The sequence below is a fragment of the Cibotium barometz genome, chromosome 10, assembly GCF_041138505.1.
Source record: "Cibotium barometz isolate CiBa-2024 chromosome 10, ASM4113850v1, whole genome shotgun sequence".
Taxonomy (NCBI): Eukaryota; Viridiplantae; Streptophyta; class Polypodiopsida; order Cyatheales; family Cibotiaceae; genus Cibotium; species Cibotium barometz.
Window position 1 is genome coordinate 5,049,019 of NC_141055.1, and position 17,135 is coordinate 5,066,153.

The window sequence follows — 17,135 nt, forward strand, 5'->3', positions numbered from 1 at the left end:
CAGATCAGAGTCTCATCACATCGCATGAGGGTGGAGATTGGGTGAGCAGATGGCATTACCAGACAGAACAATATTTTTCGATTCTGTTCGCTAGAGGTCAAGACAGAGGAGCACTATCTTTGCAAATGCCCAGTGTACTATGAGATACAAGGGAGGTTTCACTGTCTCTTCCAGGAGTCGTTGATTTCCCAGACCTTCCATAGCGAGAAATATAAGAGGTGGGGCAAGCATTGTATAATAGGCAGGAATGAGATTCAGAGGGTAGGTAAGGCAGAGAGGTTGACAGCACTAGAGCTTGATGAGTTAATAACATATATCATTTTGGTTTCTTGGCAACTTGTTAGTTTGCTAACCACTGAAGTGGGTTGTCTTTTGCAGGCGTACGTATCAGAGATATGTTCTGAAGAGCATCAAGCATTTGGAATGTCTTTGGTATGTACTTAGAGATAGGAGTATGTTTTAATCAGTGACTAGTATTATAGGTTTTGATTTAGCTTTCCTTGCAGGTGGGTACAATGTGGGGTCTGGGTTTGATAATAGGTCCAGCTATTGGAGGCTACCTGGCCCAAGTACGTATAGCCTCTCTTTGGTCCAAATTGAAGCATGACTTTCTCTAAAATTTTCTCACATATATTTTCTAGTTTGTCATATTTATCTCCTGACTTATGCTTTGCTGCAGCCTTCAAGTAAATATCCTGGCATTTTCCCAACTGGGTCAATTTTTGATGAGTAGGTCTTTCAACAAGGAAAACTTTCCCTTTTCAAGCATGCATTGTTGGCTTATTCCTAACTGTTTAATAAAAAAGAGTGTTATTGATCTGTGTTTTTTCTCATAGGTTTCCATATGCGTTGCCATGCTTATGCATATCGGCATTTGCAGCTGTGTCACTGGTTATGAGCTTTTGGGTTCCGGTAAGATTATCTCACCCTCGTGAAATTTTAGCAAAGGAAGACATATTGTATATCCTGCCAGGACTATTCCAGATGTCTCGTACTTTTGAATAAATCATTTTATAAAATGAAAAGTTTTGTAGTTATGAATTTGTGTCTCATTTGAAGAAAATGTTTTTAATTGGGCACAAAATACAGAGAAAGTGCTCATACTCTCTAGCCTTAAAGTTTGAATGTTAGCTGCTTATGAGTTATCTGTTGAGAGGAAAATGGACACTAATGTTTTATTCCATAGACATCCTTTATGCCACTCAACGCAAGAGGAAACAAATTAGGAGATTATCAGCAGCCTTACAGCTTGGCTATTGAGGAGTATACACACTTTCCATTCCCACTCTTTAGCAGTTACATGGGCTGATGTCACTCATACTTTTGCCACCATGGGCTCCTGCTGAACCCCCGAGTACTAACCCAAAACCTTTATTCATATTTGGGACATGGCCTCTTTTTGCCTGGTACTGGTTCTACTGCATCATCCCTGCTTGGTATTACCAGCACTCTTTAGCAGTTACATGGGCTGATGTTACTCATACTTTTGCCACCATGGGCTCCTGCTGAACCCCAGAGTACTAACCTAAAACCTTTATGCATATTTTGGGACATGCCTCTTTTTGCCTGGTACTGGTTCTACTGCATCATCCCTGCTTGGTATTGCCAGCAGTCTCTTTAAAGAGTATTCTTTCTGAAAGAAAAATGTTTGTATTGTTTATGTATAATAGTCTCTTTCTGGAGGCTATAATTCTAACCATACCTCTATCGGCATGTAAAGCCAAATTATGAAGAGTGGTTGTATACAAGATTCCATGTCCTGTGCAATCATGCTTGTGTCACAGAAAATGGCTCCTTCCTTGTAAGAGACATTAGCACGACAATCCTCTGCCATACTCTCTCGCACTGCAACTCCAAATGCAATGCCGTAGAGACTGATTCACATCTATGACAATCAGCTAACTGTGTGTCTAGAGCTTACCATGACTTATATCATGTTAATAAAGATTTAGAACCATTGGGATAGGTTCTTGAATTGCCTACAAAAACTGCATCCTTACATTTTAAGCTCTAGGGAGGGAGTCAATCTCATTAGTTCTGGAGTGGAGATGGAAAACAATCAACAAAACTTCAAGAATTCAAAAAGGATTCAAGAAGGATTCAAGAAACAAAAAAGAATATCTTACGGATACAATATTTGATGTCAAAGGCACTCAGAAGATGATAGTCCCCAAAGACCCTTTATAGAACAAACAGTTGTTTTGTCATAAAGATACTCGTGAAAGCAGCCTACCTGGCCTCTGCTGATTTGAAGGTACTGGCTTTATTAAAATTTCTTGTGCCTATTGGTGTTTTTCCATCATTTAGGTACACAGAACTGATCATCAAGATTGAGGAAGCTCCTGTACTGCTGCGCAAATCCCCTCCCTGCACCTGAGCGCCTTCCGCCTGCTGCCCACCTTCTCTATTCCTGCCATCCACCCTCTTCTGCCCATCCTGTCTCCTGCCCGTCACATGCCTGCCAGTGCTACTACCCGCTTTCTCCTTTCCTGAACGCCTCCGTCCTCTCTCCTGTGCGCCAGTGCTCCTGCCCATCACCAGCCACTAGCCGCCTTCTCATCTTGACCCTCCACCTGATATTGTGACCCACGGGTCTTGGTGCTTATGGTTGTATGATGGATCTCTTGTCAGATATCTTCATTGGGATCTTGGTGAGGATTGATGATGTCAATTTTATGAAGAGTAAGACTTTTTTTCAACTGCACTGTCCGTAATGTAGACACCTTCTACTTGGGCAGATTCAGAGGACTCCTACTCTCAGGCCGCACTAGGAAAGCTATAATATCACCCCATTGATTCAAAAGAGATTTTGTCACAGACTTTGGCATTCATATAGGAGGAGCCTGATCTCTCACTTCTTTGGTTACTTTCCCACTAATTAGCGAAGGGCTATTTTAGGAGTAGACCCCGCCTTCCTCAAATGCCAAGTAGCTTCTGAGACAGTGCAACATTGTATTTGGGGTTGTAGAGTTGCTCAGAGGATTTCGGGCTCTATAGCTCAGCTTATGTGCAGATTGAGGAGAGAAACCATTTATCTTACTTGGGGCTTTATTACTTGGCTCACTCAGTGTGGTCCACATATATTTTTTGAGGGCAGGGATCAAGATAGTGCCATAATGATATGCAGAGGTGTGGCCCTGCTGCATGCTACAGGATATTCCTCATACCCTGTATAGACCACCTCTGCAGAGGATTGATACTATTTGGGAGCTCATTGCCAGTATCTCAGCTTGGTAGATTTGGAAGTTCAGATGCTTAGAGGCTATTGAGGGCACTCAGATATACTACACTTAGTGCATTTGTACTATATGGGGAGATATTATTGACACTCTTATGGCCACATGGGCTCATATACAGGGACCTTCCAGATCTGCTCATGCAAAGCGCATTGTTTTCATGAGGGAATGGGATCAAGGGATCTTTTTCTCGATGACCCCCATAGGACTCTCTGTGCCCCACATTGGTTGAGATCAACCTACATTTTGGGATGAGGTTTTGTTTTGTTCAGGCTTCCAGCCGTAATTTTGTATGGTTTATCCATACTTAATAGAAGTCTCCTTTTTGCAAAAAAGAAAAAATGTTGTGCCTCACAGCATAGAAAACTGTGGTCTAGGTGCGTAGAGATCATTGATGGGATGCACTAATTTCTACAATCGGAATTCAAGGAGCAGAGAGTAACTGCCCTTTTGAAGCTTGCTTAAAAGCCTGATTCTTCATGTGGTTGGGATTCATGCCCTTTTTCTGAGGAGATAGCTACAAGAAACTTCTAGAAAGGAAGAATGCAAACCTTGGTTGCCTTGCAACTTGGAATCTTGCCAATAAGGTGATAGCTCAAGTGGTAAATGTGTTTGTCTAGGACTAGTCTAGGAGGTCTTGGGTTTTAAAACCCCACAAGGTGCTTCCTCAGCGGCATTGTCTACAAACGGATAAAAAAGCACCTACGGGTGGGCGGCAGTGAAAAACAATAACCACAGGAGGATCTTGGGTCTAAGGCTAGTTGGAAAAAAAAAGAAGGAATCTTAACATATAGAACTCCCCCCACCCCCCCTCCGCCCCCCTCCCCACCACCCAACCCATCAGGAAGACACACACACACACACACACGTATCCATTAAATAATTTTGTGCTGTTGTTGACTTCAGGAAAGTTTACACAAGCATCCAGATGAATTGGAGACCAAAACCATCAAAAGTGGCAATGAGAAACAATCAAGCGAGAAAAGAAACAAAACTGAGTCCACGAAGAAATCCCTTTGGAAAAACTGGAGTTTAGTTTCTGCAATTTCATTGTACTGTATATGGAGCCTGCATGATATGGCTTATGTAGAGGTATGTTTCTTTTCTTGTTTTTATGAATACCAGAAACATCCATCAAATGAGCTGCAGGAGGGTAACTGTGATAAGCAGTATGTGTGTAGATATTCTCTCTGTGGGCCGTGAGCCCAGAGACACTTGGAGGACTTGAAATGACAACCTCTAATGTTGGCGTTATCCTTGCCATTTCTGGTAAACTCGGAACTCTGAGTTGGTAGAAGGCATGACTCAAGGCATCTTTTTTATTTCTGAAGCATGAATCAGGCATCCTTTCATTCTTAACAGTATACACATGCTTGCATTGAGGTTGAAGAGTTTGAGTTATGTAATTCATGAGTTTTGTTTTCTTATTCAGGTGCTGCATTATTGTTATTCCAGATGCTGCTTTACCCAAGGGTTCAAAACATGCTGGGACCTATCCAAACAACTCGAATTTCAGCCGTAAGCTCCCCCCCCCACGCCTTCCCCCTTGCGCACCCCCCCCTTAACCTACTAAGAAAACCCACGAGGTTTTCCATTAATATGATATGGAAAAAAAGGTAACCTTGAAAGTTTCTGAGACATTGAGAGACTCTCCCTTCCAGAACGAGCTTCAAGACAACTTTATCACAGTGACGGCATATTATTATGCAGATTCCAGGACACTTGGGAATTTATATGTCACAGAAATCTTTATATAGCAAGCACTGGCTCCCAGTGCAACTTCATGAAAAACAGTCAGGGAGAAAGTGAAAGAGAATGAAACGCACGTGATGGTTACTATAGCGGTTCCTTTCGACCCCAGAAAACGACCAGAAGCACCTGCTACAAAGCTACCAGACGGGGGCTGATTTTAAAATTTCCATAGGCCAGATTAGAGTGTCATCACAGACTCCAGGTTGAAGTTGGAAGAAAGGTACGGCACTCCCTAGGGGCAAATGCCTGGGAGAGGACAGGCTTCCGGTTTCCTTATTTCTCCGACATTGGGATCTCATGGAAGGCGGCTTCAAATATGCCTTCAATGAGATTATGATCACGGAGCCATGCCAAAGAGGTTGTGAGAGGGATTGATCCATTTGATTCCCAAGGAGGGTGGTGACAGTTTGGTGATTTGGCAGTGGAGACCCATCGGGACCACCTAAAAATTCTAGCCAAGGCCATCAGCCGGTAGCTGCAGCCCTTCCTCCCCAATTTGATCCATGGCACGCATACGGGTTTCATCCAAGATCGCAGTATCCTGGAGGGACCACATACTCACGTTTTGGGAGGCGACCGCTTCGGCTAGGTTGAGGCGACATGATCTTATTGTTTCGCTTCTTGATTTTGAGAAAGCCTATGACAGAGTGGACTGGGGCTTTGTGGAGGGGATGGTGTGTAGGATGGGATTTCCTAAGGAGTGGAACTGAGGTGTTTTCGGACTCATTTAGGGAGCCAGAGGTGATAGATTTCCGCTTTCTCGCTTGGTCCGGCAAGGCTGTCCACACTGGCACCTTGCCTTTTTCTGTTTGTAGCTGAGGCCATGAGTAGTTTTCTCTCCACTCAGGAGACAGAGCTCCCGGAACTACGTCTTCCCATCCGCGGGAAGGAGGTGATGAGGGGAACTCGAGAGATAGCATCATACGTGTCCGGAGATGAGGGGAACAATTCGTTATCTTGGATGCTAGGTGGGTATCAATATCTCCCCGGAGCAGTAGCTAGCCCCTCTTCTTCTGAGCATTCGGAAGAAGCTATTATACTGGAGTTTAGCCAGGCTTTCCCTAGCTGGCCGGGTTCTGGAGGGCAAACTAGGTTCTTCTCGTCACCATGTGGTACATCACCTCCGGTTGGGCCTTCTCCCGGGCTTGCATTGGTCAAGTTCAGCAGTTGATCTGCAACTTTCTATTGGCTGGCAGCAACAACGGGAGGCCTTCTCGGGCTAAGGTGGCCTTTTTTCACAATCCTCGGGAGTGTTGTGACATGGAGAAGGATTTCTAGGATGTTGTCTTGGAAGTATCCAGGAGCATCATGGTGGACTCACTCATGGAAGGGTGGTAACCCTGGTGAGTTGAGTATGTGAACTCATGGAAGGGTGGTAACCTTGGTGATGGAAGGGCAGTTGCTCTGGTGAGTACTTGGATCTTGCATGGGCAGCGCCCATGGTCAGGACTACTTTTGTGTACAAGATGGCAAGTTGGGAGATTTAATCCAAATTATTGTGCACATGAATATTTCTCGGAAATGCACTTGCATGTGTGACTTGCTTTGTTGCTTGGACATTTTTGCCTGTGAATGTCCACGGGCATCGGGGACGCTTGGATACCCCGTGGACGCGTATGTGCACACCTGTGTTGGACTAAGGTGGTGATTTTATGTGTTTTGCAGGTGGTAAGTGTGCACACTTAACTCTATTTAAATAGTATTGCCTTGTTTCCTAATGTTTATGGTTACAAGTTCAGACTCATTAAAATCTGAGCGAACAAACTCATAAGGCTATAAGTGAGTTCAATTCAGGGTGGACTATAATAATGTACCGAGGCCATTTAATAGTGATGGGCAACTGGGCATATGGCCTAAAACCCACGAGTTGCTAAAAGAGGTTGGGGAGATTTTTTTGAAGCCCACGAGTTGTTTTTCTGGGCAACCTCGGTGTGCTGGACAAGGCAGGATTACTTGCAGGGCATGCAGATTCTAGACGTGGAGAGTCTAGTGCTTGATAGAGCTGGTCAACTTCTTCTACAGGTGGCATAGGGCTGCTGGACAGCAAATACAGGTGTCATAGGGCTGGTCGACTTCATAAACAACTGCTACTATAGGGTTTGTCCGACTGTGGATTTTCTCTCTCTGCACTGGTCAAATTGCTTACAGGCCTTAGACAGTCGGTCAACTCGCACCATAGTTGAGGCAAACGGGGGAAACGGAACGGAAACGGAAATAGAAACGGATACGAAAACGAAAATTTCAAGGAGAGCCGAAACGGAAACACCACGTCAACAAGGAGGGCTAAGGGAGGGGAGGGATTGAAAGTTCATGATTGTTTGTACGCACATGTGATCCCATTATGACATGAATTTTATTGTTTATAAGAATTAAAGGGGAATAAAATGGATATGAGTTGTTGTAGTGTGACATTTTCTTACGAGTTCATGTTGATTTGGGTGGAAAGATCTCTGAAACGTGTGGTGTTGTGGGAAATAGCAAGCTGAAACGTTTCGGGCAGCCGTTTCGGGGTTACCAAAACGCGTTTCAATCCCCTACCTACCCTAAAATGTGTTTCAGCCCTCAAAAACAGCTGTTTCGGACCGTTTCCCGTATCTATGACTCACACAAGGGGTGCTACAGGGCTGGTCGACTTGCATACAGGGTTTCCTAGCGCTGGTCGACACTTTCTCCTCCTCTACAGGTTGTCTGAACTGTTTTCAGCATTATATAGGGTTGGATATCAAGCCGGAGTACTCACACTAAGCCTCTTGAGTAGGTGAGGGCACATGCAGAAGGATCTGTTGGAACTGCTCATACTCCTCTTGAGCAGAAGAGGGCACATGTAGAAGGGACTGTTGGAACTGTTCATATTGATCCCATTGATGTAAAGTCTGAGTTGGAGGCCCTTAGGCGTCAAGTTAGATGCTATTGTGAAGAGAATAGATTGGCGGTCTTTGAGAAAAGATTTTGATGTACAAGAAGTTTCGAGGACAAAGAGGAAAATTTAATCACAGCAAGTACATCTGGTACTGTAGATGTACTTGCAGGTTTCAGCAGGTACACAGTCAGGTATAGCAGGGTGTAGGCAGCTACCGTAGGTACTTGCAGGTACATAGTCAGGTACAGCACAGGAGCAAAGGGGAACACCTGTGAGAGAGTCGACTTGCAGAAGGAGAGGTTGGGAATAATGTGCGAGCTGCCAAAAGGGCGAGAGAGCAATTAAGGTGCCCCCTCATTAAAGAGTTCCACAAATGGGTTTTAAAGGGTTAAGAGGGTGCCCAAGGCTTGGACAGCCATATCTTGGTCCTTGGGCCCCGGGCACTGGCCAATGGCCGCCGGTGCCCAACTTAAAAGAATGTGAACTGCTAAGGTTGTAGTAAAGTCTTAGAGAAGTAAACAAAGTTTTAAATGAATACTTACCACCTATTCACATGCCGCTAACCATGTCAGAATACAGGGCATTCTCACGGTTCATGGGTACGCGTCCCTTGCCCATGGATTGGACATTATAGCAGGCAGTCACACGAAAACAAGTCATGTGAAATCAGTTTTAAGCGAGCAGAGATGCATGCATATGCATTATGCAATGGATATGTCTCCCGTTCTTGGAACTTGTAAATAGCAGGTCTTCCCGAGCACGGAATTGGCTCAATGGGAAGCCTAAACTGGGATCCGTGATAGTGGGTTCCACATCCTGGCCACACTACGGGTGACACAAGGCCTGGCCTCCTGTAGGTGACGCGAGCCCTGGCCTCAGTATGGGTGACAAAGCTCCCTGGCCTCCCGTACCTTGGCACGAAATAGGGGAAGACCACTTGGGCGGCCAAATGGTGACAACAACCCATTTCAATTGGTTCATGGCTTGGAGGCAGCCTTGCCATTCGAATTTAACAATGGGTCGCACCGATTAGGGTCAAGCTGTGAGGATGATGTTTTGCACAGTTCGACTGTTCTCGGGCTGACTTTTTTGGATGAAACCTGGACATTGGCCACATAGGCTTTGGAGTTCAAACAAAACAGATGGAAGGCGTGGCACGATCACCATCTCAAGAAGCCAAAGTTCCAGGTGGTTCAGTTTGTCATGTTGTACCAAGCCCACTAGCTAAAACAGGCAAAGAAGTTGGTTCCAGCTTGGGATTTGGGAAGGGCCATTTCTGGTCCACCAAATCCTTCCTCATGGTGCTCTGCAACTCCACACATTGGAAGGCCACATCTTTTTCCCCTTGGTTAACGGCTCCAAGATTAAGATGTAATGCCTTGGCTCCTCTCCTTAACTCTCTTTGTCAAAAGAAGAAGAAGAAGGAGAAGAAAAACAACCGGTTTGGTCATCCCAAGCACCTCTCCACATTCTGTAGCATCCTCTCTTCATGCTCTTTCCCTTTGCAGTCTCTTGGCCCTTGCAACCCCCCAAAAAATGAGAACACAAAAAAAAAGTCCACTTTCCGCTACCGCCTTCATATACACCCCACCCCACCCCCCCCCCCCCCCCCCAAAGCCCCTCTCCCTCCCTCATACTCGTCCCCCCCTTCCCCATGCTTGCCCCTTCTATTTTGGGTGCCCGGCGGCGAAAAGTGGACCTTGTTTTTTTTGCTTATATGTTTTTTTGGTGGGTTAAGGTGGAGACACCGTGAAGGGGACGAGCATGAGGAAGGGGAGGCTAGGAAGAAAAGGAGGGAGGGAGGCAAGTAGGAGGAGCCAGAGGGGTGAGTTTTAAAAAAGAATGGGGGAGTAGGAGAAAAAGGCATACACCAATAACACTAGCCCGTCGGTATTAAATATGGCATCACCCATGATACCAATTGCCAGCGTGGTGCAATGGTATCTCAGGTGTCCCCAATCTACCATAGAATGATTAGCTAACATCCCTTTTGATCATCACCAGTTTCACATAGACCCTCCTCCGGCCAAGGTGGCCCATGACAAACCTTGGCGACCCATGACACGTGTCCAGTGAGACCAAGGCAAGTGGGAGTGGCGAGACGCTTTCAGCCTAGAGAGCCCGACCACGCCCTTTTTTCACTACATGGCGACGATGGGTCTTGAGTTTACAATTGACCACAATTGCATGTTTGCGTATATGAGTGGATGAGGTATGGACAAGTGCGAAAGAATCACTGAGGCGCATCCACCGAGCATCATTTACACGATGGTTCTTGAAAGTCAATTATACTTGGTGTAAACATTCCTAGGCGTGTGGTAGTGTGCTGGTGATCAAGGATTATATCAGATTAAGTACTTCTTCTTGGTCAACAATTAGAGGTGGCTCTTCTTAAGTAGGATGTGATGGAAGTGATCCTCTAAATGGCTTCAATAAGTTAATGTGGAAAGAATTGTGAATGTTCCAATGTGATGGCAAATCTAATCGATATGTAAGGTCATTAATCCTTTTGGTGACCCTAAATGGTCCATAGAACCTTGGTGCCAATTTCAGCACTGGGTTTTTCTCAACACTCTTGAGTCGTATTTTAATAATTTATAGGTTCTCTTTTTTGAGAAGCAATTTGGTGCTAATCTTGTTGAGAGATGAATTTCATTGCAGATTCTTTCCGTACCTCTGGTGGCAATCTATCCGCTGATAGCATGGCTCAATGGCACATGGCTTTGGGTAATAGTTATATCTGCATCCATCATAAAGAACGTACTCTCTGTAAGTCACTTGAAACAAGATTACACTTGTCAAATTGAGCTTTCCTTGAATGTTATCTTTATGTAGTGAATTTCATGCACTTTTTGTAGGTTTCCGTCATGACTGCATCATTTATTTTGATAAACAATGCCGTGGTATGATCTCTGAACTGTCTATGTTTTTAATTTCTATTGTTTACAGCTCTATATTTCTACCTCTTGACAAGAATAAATGTGGCTTGACTTGTCACAAACCATTGATAAATATATAGTCTATTATTTGGATAGTTGCTTTGGTGGTATGAATTACTGGGGTTTGACAATGTGCATGGCCCTTGTAGGTCTAGTCTTAGGCTGTCCGAGTGCGCCCGCTAGTCATACAGCCCTCCTCCGCCTGCGCATTTGAGTGCCCTCCTTTGTCTTGCCTGTTCGCACCTCCCCAACTCCCCTCACTTGCGCATTCCTTTTCCTGTCTCCGACTGCTGAACTCACCCTGCTCAAGCTTTCTGCCCCTACCCTATCCTGCTCATTGCCCCTTTTTCCCTTCTCCTACGCCTTCACCATTTCTTCTCCGGACTTCTCTGCATTGCATCGCACTGACCCTTTGCCCCTTCCCCTCGGTATTCACCCCCCTGCCTGCATTTCACATGCCCCCTTCCCTTTGATCCCCTTCCAACACTACGTGCCCGTCTACTTCCACCCTCTCATTCGGTTTCCTCCATGTTTTCTTGTGGCCCTTTTACCATCCCACCCTTTAACCACCCTCTCATTCGATTTTACTCCTTCCTGTTTGCCTGTAGGCTTTGCACCTTTACCCCCCCGCCCTCCTTGTGCCTGTCCTTTACCCAATGCCTTCTCCCTCCCCATTCTCCCCAACAAACCAACCACCCAAATCCATGGCCACTATCTTCTCCGACAGAGGCCACCTTCAGCTGCCCCCTTTTTTTTTCCAAGAAAAGATCCTTATATTAGTTACCAAAAATGCAGCCGAATTGGCAAGTACATGACCAAGTCTCAATCATGGGAGACGAGAAAAACAACAGGGAATAGAGAGGGGCTCTTCCTTGTTGGCTGGCCGCTCTCATAGGAAGGCTATCTCATACAATGGGGGGAGGGGGAAACAACCAAACAACTGGCCTGTAATGCCAATTAGCCGTGTTGTCTCTGACCTTGAGGAAAGGACCGCTGCTCCAAATCCACAGAAAAGCCTCTCGGCGCTTCTGCATACACTCATAGCCACCTTGAAGCTTCTCCCAATGGCCACTGAGGATGTGTATCATGTTTGTCCATATACTCATGGACTCAGCGGGTGGCATGGTAATGCCCTCTATGGCCTTGCTGTAGCGAGCATTCCAAATGTGCCATGCTGCTATACTGTTGATGATCTCTCACCACTGACAGGGTCCTGTGGGCCTCCTCCCAACTCGGGTTGCCGACATTGGGGTTGTCATGATACTGCAATGAGAGAGAAGAAGGGCGAGTCCTATCCGGTCTCCTCGTATGTTAGGGTCGGTGTTCTCTAAGAAGCCCAAGCTACGGCCCCCCGGGTGATGGTGCAGGCTGGTGCTTGCTCCATGGTGAAAATGCGGAGGATCCACAACCACCTGTTGCACCTTGGGACAATCCCAAGGGCAATGCCACTGTGTCGCTAGAGGGTGTCCACATCTAGAACAAAGAGCTGACTGACCTCCAACTGCCAGCCAGGTGCCCACTGCCAAGCTCTTATGATAGGAATAGTAGTAATCTTCTGTGGCCAAAAGCTATCTCGGTGCCGCTTTCAAAATATCTCGGAGGAAGTGCGTGGGGATGCCCTGTGTCTGCTACTGTGCTGCTGCCACCACTGGCGTACTATCAACCTGTGGCATCCGAATCTTGCGGCTCAAACGAACAATGTACTCAAAGAAAGGGATGTTTGGGGCATCCACGGAGGTGAAGGGATTGTGCCATTGCCACTCACCAAGATCCCACTGTAGAGCCAGCCCTCCCATAACCATAATATCCAAGATCTCTCATTTGGTCGGAGGTGGGTCCCGTGCCATATGTGATCATGAAACCTAATCACTCTCTGTAAAGTGAAGTTGCTGAGGTCCTTTGTTGAGGGGGGAGGGGGGGGGCATCGGCTCAATCTGCCCTGTGGCCCTATAGAGAAAGTCATGAGCGTGTCTTCATCTGCACCATGGACTGCCATGGGGATATCATGTCTGGTAAAAACCCCTACCCACTCAAGGGAGGCGGATCTTGGACTGGTACGAGCCACTTAGGAGGGATGGAGTCATTGATGTCAAGGGTGAGTCTGTCTCTGCCGTTGGCAGGAGCCGTCCGAGCAACTTTCCAAAAGACTGGACCAGTCCCTTGCTCAATGCGCCCCATGAGACATAAGGACAAGAACCAAACATTTGGCCACTAGGAAGCATAATCAAGGGGTTCCAAACTAACAGCTGTCAAAGTCTGTCCTCGTCTAGGATTGGGAGAAACTGGTGAAGAGCAGAACGAACGTGGTCCCAGGCTCGGAAGAGGCTAGCTGTGAATCGGTCCTCGAAGGCTAGACTAAGGCCATGGGTCCAAATTTCAGCAATACCAAATCACCTTCTTTTATCTTACATGTCTTCTATGCTTATTTGCAGCCTTCTTATGTTTTTCTTAAGACCTTTGTATAGTTGTTCGAACCCGCAGTCTCTAGATGTCTTACATATTTATCAGATGAAAAAATCTCATCCTTCGTATGTAGGATGGGTGGCAGCACTACCTTGCCATAGATGATCTCAATCTAGTGGAGGAATGCACCATGTTATTGTAAGAAAATTCAACTGATGGCAAGTACTTTTCCTGTGCTGTTTTCTGTTCAGCCACATAGCATTTCAAAAGATCAAGCGCTATTGAATTTACAATTTCACTATGTCCATTAGTCTGGGGGTGGTATGCAATTGAAAAATTCAGCTTGGTGCCCATGTTATCAAATAGTGCTCGCCAAAATAAGCTTGTAGTCTTGGGATCTGTGCCCTCTGTGTCCTACACAGGAAGGAGTATGGGACTTTTCCATGACCTTTTGCCTTAAATTTTTAACAACACAAGTGCGATTCTGCATATACACATAACCATCCTTCAAAGAGTATGATGGGATTGTATGACCAGCATTTAAATCAGCCTATATGCTTTTACAATCATCATCCTTTTCATACATTGGAGGCATAGCAGAGAAGTCATGATGATGAACAATAGTAATAGCATTAATTTGTGGCCTTCTAGACAAAGCATAAGCCACTACATTCTTCTTTCCAGGTGTATTCATAATCTGGAAACGAAACATGCAAAGAAAATTTGCCCATCTCATATGCTTTTCTGAAATCTTTGGTTGTGAGAGGAAATGCCTGAAGCAAAAGCTTCATGTATTGTTTGATGCAAGGGAACTTGATTTGTACAACCAAAAAGGAAGAACATTGAACTGGGTACATGTATTAATACTATTAACATTCACCGATGGTACTGTTTTTTCCTACCAGACAAGTGATCAACGTGGTGTAGCCAATGGAGCTTCTATGGCTTTCATGTCACTCTTCAAAGCGGTTGGTCCTGCAACTGCAGGTGCCCTGTACGTTTTTCTATCCATGTATTTCTAAATAAGAGAGCTTTTTCCCTAAAAAAGGTTGATAACTTTATGCTTATTCGAGTAATGGAGAGGAAAGTCTTGTCAAATGGTTAGAGTGAAGAAAACTAACATAATGCTAGAAGGATGATTGACAACTTTATGTTCATTCGAGTTAATGAGAGGAAAATCTTGTCAAATGGTGAGAGTGAAGCACACTAACATGATGCTTGAAGGATGATTGTTGCAGTCGCAAAGACAAGTCTTATCCATACAGCTCACTCGTAAACTATGGAGGGAACTTAGATAGCCCTCTACCGTTCAAGCCTTCAATCTCACATATTACACAGTTTTTTGCTGCACAACGTTCAAAATAGGATTACTCAGCCTCGACCTGATGTCATGGATAGTGAATCATTGCACCACATAGTACATTCTTCCCCTCTTCAGCATATAGTTACTCCAGACAAGCTGTCATAGATTTCTTGAATCAACCAATAGCTTAGAGCTCCAAATCTTAGCTTTTAGGTAAGCTTAGGCAAGAAATAATTTTTTTGGGGATCACACATCCTTGTCCTATGCATGGGCTAGATTCTAAGATAGCATTACTAGGCTCGCTTATCATTTTCTAGTCTGTCCTTCTGGAGATTAAGGTCATGTCAAAAAAATCCCATCCTGCTGTTACAGATGGAACTATGGATGTGCTCTTGTTGCGTCGTGAGCACAAACTGGATAGGCACCAATGTGGTAAAACTGGTAAAGATTCTTTCTAGCTACACTTATCGGTCCTAGGAAGATGGGACCAAAGGGGGTGTGTGCATTTCTGTTGCAGCGCCACTTACGTCTCATGTAATTGAATATGGTGTTATCATACAATGCTCGGGCGCAATGGATCATGGTCATGCATGAGGGTCAAAGATTGGACATCTTGAATATTTATGCACCTAATGTGAGGTGAGAGGGTGGGCTTTTGGGACTCCTCCCCCAGAAAGATCATTGGATAGTTGGAGGGGATTTCAACCTGGTTGAGCAACCCTCTGAAGGGTGGCCGTGAGGGTAGAACACACCCCTTGGAACTCTCCTTCTATGGTAGGGACTGTTGGACAGAGGATGACTTCCAAAGGAGACCTAACTCGTTATCTTACGCTTGGCATAACTGTAGAAGCGGGGATGGATGTATCTTGGCACGATTGGATAGGTTTTGTGGATGCTATCATGCCTGACACCACCAAGTCAAATCATTGCCTGGTTGTTTTGTGCCTCAAAGAGCTGGGGACTCATATGGCATCCCCCCCTGTCCATATCCCTAATTCTCTCTATTTGGATGCAGAGATTTCACATGAGGTCAAAGACATTTGGAGTTCATGTGACAATCCCAACCCTCGACAGAGAGTTGCTCTTTGGCTCTAGAGGGGACCATCCAGATTATCATAGTGTTGCTTTGGCCAAGAAACATGGAGTCCTGGACACGGAGAGAGCTATCAAGCGTAGGGTTGCTGCGCTTTAGAGGGAACACGAGAAGCATCCAGAGTCTCCTTGGATCCCAGACCTATTGTCTACAGTCAAAGTAGAGCAACAGATGGCCATGGATGGGCAGGCTGAGTTTTCGTTTCATATGCTAACGAGGCCTTTTGGGCACAAATGGGTGGCACATGCAACAAACACTTCTTGTCAACACATGGGCCTACCCATAGTAGGGAATGTGTGAGATACTTTCAAGAATCACAAGGAGAGACTCAAACTGAGCCAGATGAGGAGTATTGCATCAGATTTTTATTTAGTTTTGCTTTTTGCAGGGCCCCCCTCTCCATAGAGAGATGTTGCACAAATGAAAGTTTGGGAGTGCATGCCTAGACTTATCACAAATGACATGTGTTTCTCATTGGATGCCCCTTTCACGAAAGATGAGCTCAGATATGCATTGCAAGCTCTTTCAAAAGGAAAATGTCCAAGGGATGTTGGTCTCTCCCCATCCTTTTTTATACAGTTTTGGGACCATCTTGGCGAGAATGTCACTATTGCTTTACAGGTGATGTGGCATACAAGCACCATGCCCCCTTTCTCACAGATGATCTTATCAACCGTATCCCAAAAGGTGGGGATGAGACCAACATCAAGCAGTGGAGGAGGCCCATCACTATACTTGGATTTGCATATAAAGTCTTAGCTAAGGCATCGAGTATGAGGTTACAGCCTGTTCTTCAAAGGGTTATTCATGACAACATCTTCTCATTTTGGGAAGATGTAGAGTGGGCTAAATCTAGTCAGCATCCCCTTTGCCATCCTCCTACTGGACTTTGAAAAAGCATATGACAGAGTGGATTGGGACTTTTTGGAAGGCACGATGGCACGTATGGGGTTTTCCTAGGATTGGATCAGAGGGATCTCATGCCTGTTTTAGCATGCGGGGGATGTGGTGAGCATTTTCAAATTTCCCACTCGATGCGGCAGGGATGCCCCCTCTAGGACCTCATAGTAGCGGAGGCTATGAGCAAGTTCATGTGGTCTACCCCAGGAGTCTCGGGCCTTAGTTCACCTCTATGTACAGAGGAAGAGTTATTGGACTCGGTGAAAGCAGATGATACCGAGATGTTTTGGAGGCCTCACATGCATGTCTTGGGGCAGCTACGCATATTCAATGGGCTGGCTGGGAAATGCTCTTCCCCACAATGATGGATTGGAAAAGGCTTAGAAGACTCATGGAGGATCAAAGAGGGGTGCTTACACAGCATTTGAGGGGCACTAGTCAGAGGATTGTACAGATTGATGCTACCATACCCAACCACGGGATCAGATGGACCTTCTTGGAAGGGCTTCATCACTGTGGTTTGGAGTTTTCTCCAAGACAAGTGTACCTCTACTAGTTAAGGAGTTTTCTTTGAGACAGGTGTACCTCTACTGGTTATGGGCCTCCCCACTCCGGGGGAGGATGATGCACCAGCCTTTTTCTGTGTACA

The 17,135-nt window shown here is 45.5% G+C and overlaps 1 protein-coding gene across 11 annotated transcripts in view; it reads left to right on the forward strand.

Annotated features, from left to right (window-relative positions):
- The window catches only part of LOC147634464 (protein ZINC INDUCED FACILITATOR-LIKE 1-like), a 100,062-nt gene that overhangs the window by 70,947 nt on the left and 11,980 nt on the right, over positions 1-17,135 (forward strand). For 2 of the 11 annotated variants that reach the window (XM_086803539.1, XM_086803540.1), the window contains exons 6-15: positions 379-432; positions 507-569; positions 680-729; positions 837-912; positions 4,143-4,328; positions 4,418-4,505; positions 4,669-4,754; positions 10,510-10,617; positions 10,707-10,751; positions 14,096-14,184. In XM_086803539.1, coding sequence (XP_086659665.1) covers positions 379-432; positions 507-569; positions 680-729; positions 837-912; positions 4,143-4,328; positions 4,418-4,505; positions 4,669-4,754; positions 10,510-10,617; positions 10,707-10,751; positions 14,096-14,184 — 845 coding nt within the window. The remainder of the gene's footprint in view (positions 1-378; positions 433-506; positions 570-679; positions 730-836; positions 913-4,142; positions 4,329-4,417; positions 4,506-4,668; positions 4,755-10,509; positions 10,618-10,706; positions 10,752-14,095; positions 14,185-17,135) is intronic. The other 9 variants (XR_015266754.1, XR_015266755.1, XR_015266752.1 and 6 more) reach the window with 9 other exon arrangements.